We start from the raw sequence: 8399 nt of genomic DNA, 5'->3' as shown, positions 1-8399 counted from the left end.
CGGACGCGGCTGGGACACGGCACGGACATGGCTCAGAGCTGCCCACGTGGGTCTCCTCACGGGTTCTGGGGTATCTGAGAGCAGCAAACTCCTGGGCTTGTGGCTGAATGGGCACATGAGCCCCAAGCTGCTCTGGTCTGAGGAGGTGACTGTCAGCACCACCAGTGTCACCTGTGTCCCTGCAGCCTCTGCCTGTCCCCTCGGTGCGCGGAGCAGGGACAGCACGACGGAGCTGGCACTGGGAATGCTGCAGTGGGTGTGACTCCAAACTCCTGTCCCCAGGGCTGTGGGGATGAGACCCCTTCCCACACACAGGGAGAACCCCCCCACCCCACAGCACTGACCTTCTCTGGTGCCATGCTGGGACACTTCCAATTGTACAGGTAATACTGCAGGTTCCCATCTCCGATCCCAAACTTCAGCTTCTCCAGGAAGGTTTTGTTTTCCATGAGATCCAGTGCATTAAAGACGTCGAATCCTTTCTGCAGGGGGAAGACCCAAAGTCATCAGCTCCTGCTGACATGCTTGGGGAGCTCCTCACACCCTGAGCTGCCTGTCCCCCTCTCCTTCCCAGCTCTGCATCCCAGAAAAAGGGCCTGAGGCCACCAGGGAAGAGCTCAGCCCAACCCGAGTGCTATGGACACACAGCAGTGTTTGCTGCAGGACATGAGGAGACAGTCTGAGCTCAGCTCACCACGAGCTGGAAGGTTCAGGGTCCCCCTGTCTCCCTCTCCTTTAGGATTGGGGTTTTACAGAGCTGGGAATAAGGCCTGGCCCAGGGCTGGCTGTGCCCACAGACACAAGGGTGGCCAGCCAGCTGTGAGCTGCCCAGTGAGCTTCCTGGTGACCTCGTGGTGCCACCCTAGCACTGCCATCGCTCACCGACTTGGCGAGGATGAGAGCATCACTCATGAGGTCGATGAGAGGCGTCTTGGTGTGAACGTTGTAGAAGGAGTAAGCAGCTTTCAGGCTCTTGTGAGTTGGGTGGTTCATGATGGTGGAGGGCAGCGTGTAGAAGCTCAGGAAGTCTGTCACCTCCCCTGGGGCACTCTGGAAGACAGAAGGGACACCACAACACCTCAGAGCTAGGACAAAGCCTGGCTGGAGTCACAGAGGGGCTTTGCCAGAGTGATGGGTGGGAAGAGACTCAGGGCATGCCAGGATGGAGGCACCATCCTCCAGGGAACTCACATCCTGGAAGGGCATCTCACTGCCTCGGCAGCAACCTTCATGATAGCTCCCACAGCTCCAGCAGAGCTAGAAGCCCAGGAAAACACCTCCCTGTCCTGCTCGTGCTAGTATGTTATAGGGGTGGAATGGAGCTCAGAGATCACCCAGCCCCAACCCCCTGCCCTGGGCAGGGACAACTCCCACCAGAGCAGGTTGCTCAAGGCTGTGAACACTGCCAGGGTTGGGGCAGCCACAGCCTCCCTGGGCAACCTGTGCCAGTGTCTCACCACCCTCACAGGGAAAACCCTTGCCTAAGATCTAACCTAAATTTCCTTCTTTCAATATCTCCCCATTGCTCCTTGTCCTGTCCCTGCAGGTCCTAACACAGATCCCTCTGCAGCTTCCCTGGAGCTCCTTCAGCTCCTGCAGGTGCCCTGAGGCCTCCACACAACCTTCTCTTCAACAGCCCCAACTCTCTCAGCCTGGCAGTTCTCCTGACCCTCACCTCTACCACAAAGGTGTCGATGATGTTCTCCTGAGGTAAGAACCAGTGCTCCACCTCCTCTCGGCTCATCACAGGCATCAGGTGGAACTGCTTCAGGTACTCAGTCAAGAGCTTGTGCACAGCAGAGATGTCCCTGTGCTCCATGGGCCGCAAGCCAGGAGTCTTGGGAGTCTACAGAAAGTGGGACAAATCATTTTTGTTGCTTGCACAGAGGTTTTTATCACCCAAGGGCTCTCTGACAAGAGAAGCTCTCTGCTTACATCAGCCCTTTTTCAGCCCCCAGCCCAGCCAGGGATGGATGTGATCAGCCCTGACACCGACGGCGAAGATCAGAGAGCACAGCACGTCCCAGAGCCCCATGTGCCAGGTCAGGTCCCACTGGAAGTGGCCTCCTACCCACTAACACAGGATCTCCACTTCCCTCCAGGTCTCTGCCCTGCTCACATCGGGGACAGGCTGGGAGATGTGACCCAGGCTCTGCAAGGAACTGCCTGATGTTGCTCCCAGTTGGCCTCAATTACTAACTCAGGGCTGAGCACAGCCTGGGTGTGCTCTGGGGCTGAGTTTCTGCACAAATCCAGCAGCTGCTGCCTCTGTGGCAGTGAGAGGCAGGAGCTGGGGACTGTGTGCTGCCCAGCACTAAAGCAGTGCTCTCTGACCCAAAGGGGCAGCTCTGGCAGCAGAAAGGAGCCAACGAGGCTGGGAAAGGTGGTGGCAATTTTAATGCTTCGTTTTTGTCTCCCATTTCCAGCTAGGGAACTTCCCCAGCAGGACAACTGCAGTGCCAGAACAGATCAGTGTGAGTGAGGAATGAGGGACTGACCCCACTCAAGGTCACACTGAGGCTGTTTGGACAGATGAAGGCTGTCATATCTGCCTTCTCATTGCACCAGGAGGACAGGCTATGACTCACCATCAAACAAAGCTCACAGGCTCCTCTAACTGCAAGAATTTGCCCTTAAAATGCAGGTACCCAGGCAAAAATACATAAAGATTCAATAAAGCACAGTAGCTTGACAGAGTCATTTACTCCACGGAGCGAACTCCAGGTGTGTAGGCAGAGGACTCGACCTCAGCCAGGATGTTTGTGCCTCCAGCTCCCAGCAAGGAGCAATTCCTGAGCCCTGCTCCCGGCTGGGACCCACCTCAGGCAGCCTGTAAAGCTTCGTGGTGCGTTGCATAGTCATGTTCCTGCTCAGGTGGGAAAATTTGACCTCGATGAGTTTCCGAGGATTCAGGGAGCGATGCCAGTACCTGTGGAAACACACAGCCAGTGGGACACTCGGCCTGGGAGGGGAGGAGGAACACCAGCCCAGCAGCTCCCACAGACAGAAACACAGGCCTGAAGTGCCTGTGCTGCCCTAGTCTCCTCTCTGCTGCTCCATGAGCAGCTTTAGCAAAACTATGGGCGTAATCTGGGAAGGAGAAACCTGGGCTGGAATCATTCCCTTGTATCCCAGGGGATCCCACACAGAGGGGTCCTCAGGAAGGGCAAGAAATCTTTGGAGAGCCACAGACACTCACCTGCACGTGCCCACAGGCTTTGGCAGCACCACTCCTGCCGTGTACACAGCCTGGAAGATCCCCTCCAGGTGCACTCGCCGTGTGATCTCGCGGATCAGCACCGGAGCCACCCGCTTGGAGCGCAGCTTTTTGTGGACACACAGGAAATTTATCTCCACCATCTTCTTTTCTCTTGGGGAGGAAACAATGCAGAGCATGAGAACTGACCTAGGAGGATCAGAACAATGCCCTGGGAGATTTACCTCCAGCCCCTTTGAAGGAAAAAGGAACCAATGCCTTGGGAAGGGCCAAGGGCTGAGTTTGGAGAACTCTCCCATAAGCTTTCGCAGGGAAAATGATCTGCATCTGTGGAGGTTTAGGCTGGATATTAGGACAAGGTTTTTCCCCCAGTGGTGTTTGGGCACTGAACAGCTCCCCAGGGCAGTGGGCACAGCCACAAGATGTCCTTGCACAGAACTTAAACATCCCCCACCTTCTCCTCCAAGCAGCAAAGCAGCTCCATGGCTGGGCTTGGGGGAGGCTGTGGGCTGGGGAGGTCACTCAGACTCCCTGAGTGCTCCCGGGGAGCCCCACACGCCAGCACAGGCAGGATGAGAAGCTCACTCACGTGTCATAGATGTGGATAGAGGCTGGAATCGCACTGATAAATCCAACCAGCTTCTTGCTGGACACAACTCGGACCCCACAGTGCCACTGAGGCAGCCAGCCCGGCGGGCGCAGTGCCCTGGGGGAGAGACATACCTCAGCAGTCACCTCCCACCCAGGACCCCAGTGCTCCTGCTCCCACCCTGCCCGGGATGCTCTGTGTCACAGCAGAGTGACAGTGATGTGACACGGGCTGCAAGGATCCAGGGCAATTCCTGCACTCCATGGCCAAGGGCAGCCCTCACCAGTGGTACAGGAGGGAATCCATACTCCTTAATTCATGAACACCCCAAGGAAACAGCAGCTCTGCTGCAACAGGACTCCAAGGGTCACTGCTGGCAGCATCACTTGGCAGCTGCCTTCATCCCACAGCTCCAGGGCACTGAGAAGTTCCTCAGCTCCTGGGATTGTCACAAACACTTGAGGGATCAAACCAAAAGGAAAGAAGTCCAGTTTTAGACTCTCATTTCTCAGAGAAGGCAGAGACAGGCAGGGCTGGGTGACAGCCCCTCTTGCAGTGTCCCTAGGACACTGCACATGGTGACAGATGGGGCAGGGACACGATGGGAAGAAGTGAGATGGGAAAAGCAAAGGCAGCTGCAGTGCTGTCACCAAGATGAGGCTTGTCAGCCTCCAAGCCCCTCTGCTCCGTGCTCCCGGTGCCACTCACCACAGCAGGAACTCAGGAGAGTAATCGAACCGGAACATGTTGTCGTCGTCCTCCACATAGTTCTCGTTGAGCAGTGTGTACAGCTCCTTCAGCTGCAGCAGGGGACAACAAGCAGGTGAAGGGACTTAGTGAGCCATCACCTGCCCCAGCTGCCCTGAGACAGGACCCTGAACACTCCTGGTGTGGCCACAGCACTGGGCCACACACACGTCCCTGCTCTGGAGCAGGGTGAGCAGCAGGACACAGCTGAGCTCTGGTGCCCTTGGGTCACCTTCCTAAGGAAAAACTGGCTTCAGGAGTCCTTACAGCTCCATGAAGAAACCAGGCCAAGCTGGCCAACATGGGATGAGTGAGGGAACTGCAGGGGGAAGTCAGACCCACCCAGCCCCAAGGAGATGGTGTGACACCAAGCTGGAGTCACCTGGAGTGGTGAAGGACGTGTTTCCACCCCCTGAACCATCTCCAACAGTCCAGGCATGGAACTACCAACCCAGACACCCTCCCAACAGGCTGAGCTGCCTGCACTCACCACGCCTCTGTCCCCCAGGTCCAGAGCATCCCAGGTGAAGCCCTGGGGCAGGGTGTATGGCTCCTGACGGATATTGTCTTTGTCTGGCTCCACCGGGCCATGGGTGTTCACCACTTCTCCTGTGAAAGAGCAGGGAGCCATGAAGATGTGCTCCATGACAAACTGGTGATCAACAGGCTTCACATCTCCCACCTCAGCTCCCTGATTTCACCCACCCAGTTTAGGACACAACACAGGACAGGGAATCAGAACTCCTCCCAGGACAACAGTGGTGCTGAACAGGTGACCAAACAGCCACATCCTCCAGCTCCACATGGGATGCCTTCCTCATCCCCACAATCCTAGCCACAGGCAGCACTTTCCTGTGAGCCACTCCACAGGGTAGTGGCTCTCTCCTGCCAGCTCTGGCCACTGCCACTTGGCAAGAGTCAGGGTGTCCTGCCCACTGTGCCTAGAGAAGAGCTGCAGTGAACAACACGACTTTTGTTGTGCAACCAGTGCCTCCTAAAGCCCTCACTCAGCCAGGAGACATCAGCTCAAGCTCCAGCTTTTTCAGAGATGTCAGCACAGCAGCACCACTTCAGTGCTGCCAGGAGGAGTGAGTTGTGCTAATTAGGAATTCAATTAAAAAGGGATTGAAAAGGTTTCCAGGCAATGGACAGGTGATGAAAGCCCAGAGAACTGTCCCCATCACACCCACCCTGGGCAGCTGCCAGAAACACTCACCCCTGGCTGCCCTCTGTGTTTTGAGCAGGTGCTGAACTGCTCTGAAATCCAGTCCCAGAAATCTCACAGGACTTCTGTTATGGGAGTACCACGGGGGACACTGGGGCATGGTGAGGGGCTGGCAGACAGGGCACAGCTCCAACGAGGTGCATGGAGGAGTGAGCTGCTTTGTGCCACCCCAGAAGACACCTTCCAGCCTTCCTTCAGAGTTTTCCCAACCAGAAATTATGTTTTTTCATATCCAGGATCTTTGGGAAAAAGGGCAAATGCAAGACCAGACTTTGCTGCCTCACATGACCCTGTGCCATATCACTGTCTCCTTCCCAGCACAAAGCTGAGACCATCACTCCCAGAAAGGCTTCTCTGAGACCCAAAAATGCCTCAGAGTGGTGCTGACAATGTGGAAAGGGGATTCCCACGGAAAGGGAATCAAATCTGGCACCTGCAGCACATGGGGGTTGACACAACCCCCTGAAGGGAATCACTGAGGATTAGCCAATTTAAAGCCACAAGTTTTGAGTACATCCAGAACTATGGGTTTAGACTCGTTCTCTCGTTCTCCTGAGCTCTGGCGGATGCAGATGAGGAGAGACTAAGTGCAGCACTCCCTGGGAGTGTGGCAGGTTTGCTCCAATTAGCCTGGGAAGGAACATCTCCCAGCCAGGCAGCTCTGCATGCTGTGCCCCTGCTCCTGCCACGCTGTGGAGCACCTGAGTGCTGACAGCACCTCACTGCCACAGGCTGTCAGCAAGAGGAACAGGAGCGAGGGCTGCAGCTGGGAAGCACTGCTGTAGGTCTGCTCCCCTGAGCAGCTCCTAGCACCATCCAGCCCTGCCTCACCCCGAGGTACCTCACACAACAAGGGCCCCTGGCTGGGAAGCTTCAACCCCCACAAAGGGGAGAACTGGACAACTCCCAGTCCACGGGATGTGGCACCACCCATGGCATAAAATTTGGGCACAGAGGGCTGGGCTTAAGGGCTGTCTGAAGTGGGTCTCACCCCTCTGCACCTGCAGAACCTGCACAGCTCTCTGGACACCCTCAGCTGCTCAGTCTGTGATGCTGAATGGTGCAGAACTGCTGCTGATGCCCTTGAAGCCCAGGCCAGCCTGGGATTTGCTTGGTGGCCAAGACCAGCTTCTCCAGGCTTCTTTGAGGCCTTCTTGGAGCAGCCTGGGCACCACTAAAGCTTCCCACAGAACACGAGGGGCTGCACATACCTAGCTTGGGCACTGGCTGTGTGTCCCAGAACTGGTAGCTCCTCTTGCTGGCTTCCTCCATGGTCTTGGCAGGGCCCTGACCCACAGAGAACAGCTCGATGGCTTTTTGAATCTCCTGGATCCTCTCAGCAGGTAGAGAGTTCACCTAAGGGCAGAAAAGGAGGAGGGAAAGACAAAACGAGTCAGCTGAAGCACCAGGCCTGGATTTTGGCTCCTCCTCGGGGGAATGTGGAGCTGACCCTGCCCTGGGGGCTGTCAGGAAGGGAGAGCAGGTGGCAGAGCCCCTCACCAGCCTCCACCCTCCTGGAGCCCTCTACGAGACGAACCCTTCCACAACACCTGCCACACACCTACACCTGGTTTCCAGGCACTCCTGGCACAAAAGGGATGGATGAGCAGCCTGAAATCGCTTTGAGCTTCAGTTCAAAGGGTGCAAGCCCCCTGCTCACACCCTGCAGGGACACCCTGGGGCACCTCAGGCCTCCTGCAGTGGCTTTTTTCTCTCACTGTTCAGCCGCCTCCATCCAAGCTGCATCTCTAGCCACAAAGTGCAGCTTCCAGAGGAGTCCCTGGGCACCACCGACTGGGACAAGGCAGAGGGTGAGTCAAGATGAAAGACACTTTCCTCCTCCTCCTCCTCAGGGTGGCTCTGCACTGAATTCCCAACCTCAGCTCCTCCCTGTTCCCTGGAGAATTTGGTTGGAAAAAGAAAAGCTCCAATTTAAAGCTCTGCACAGTCAGATGGACAAAATATCTGGATGGGAACTGTGCATCAGACAGAAAACAGCCTCTGTTAGGTGTGTCCCCTGCCACAGGACCAGAGGGGACAAGTGGGGACAAGGTGCCACCTCGGCAGGGACAAACTCTGCATGTCCACACTCCTTCCTGAGCCCCCAACTGCCAGCAAGGAGCAGGCAGAGGCCAGGGGGACAGGACAGCCCCTGCTCTCCCTGGCTGCTGCTCCTGTGATAGGGAAGCACAAATGCAGCCCACGAGCTGTCACCCTGTGCTGGCTGTGGGCAGGACAGGGAGCTGGCAGGTGGCAGCTCCTGCCTGTGCAGCTGGTGGCTGCGAAGAGGAACGCGGAGGCGCCAGCCAGACCCTGGCAATGGCTGGGACATGTACCCTGGAGCCCTCTGCAAACACCTCCTGCAGCAACAGCAGTTCCCACACACAGAGCCAGGCTGGCCCACGAGCTGTCACCCTGTGCTGGCTGTGGGCAGGACAGGGAGCTGGCAGGTGGCAGCTCCTGCCTGTGCAGCTGGTGGCTGCGAAGAGGAACGCGGAGGCGCCAGCCAGACCCTGGCAATGGCTGGGACATGTACCCTGGAGCCCTCTGCAAACACCTCCTGCAGCAACAGCAGTTCCCACACACAGAGCCAGGCTGGGAAATCACTCTCGAGGGGCTGG

General features: G+C 56.9%; 1 protein-coding gene across 1 annotated transcript in view; it reads right to left on the bottom strand.

The window, feature by feature from the left end:
- NMT1 (N-myristoyltransferase 1) overlaps positions 1–8399 on the bottom strand; it is a 9006-nt gene that overhangs the window by 382 nt on the left and 225 nt on the right. The window contains exons 2-10 of the mRNA XM_009071467.1: positions 6990–7134; positions 5044–5162; positions 4515–4606; positions 3807–3923; positions 3200–3370; positions 2821–2929; positions 1676–1846; positions 883–1050; positions 345–482 (exon numbers count right to left, since the gene is read on the bottom strand). Coding sequence (XP_009069715.1) covers positions 345–482; positions 883–1050; positions 1676–1846; positions 2821–2929; positions 3200–3370; positions 3807–3923; positions 4515–4606; positions 5044–5162; positions 6990–7134 — 1230 coding nt within the window. The remainder of the gene's footprint in view (positions 1–344; positions 483–882; positions 1051–1675; positions 1847–2820; positions 2930–3199; positions 3371–3806; positions 3924–4514; positions 4607–5043; positions 5163–6989; positions 7135–8399) is intronic.

Source organism: Acanthisitta chloris, unplaced genomic scaffold, assembly GCF_000695815.1.
Source record: "Acanthisitta chloris isolate BGI_N310 unplaced genomic scaffold, ASM69581v1 scaffold26213, whole genome shotgun sequence".
In the NCBI taxonomy this organism is placed as follows: Eukaryota; Metazoa; Chordata; class Aves; order Passeriformes; family Acanthisittidae; genus Acanthisitta; species Acanthisitta chloris.
This window is presented reverse-complemented; position numbering and strand designations above follow the sequence as displayed.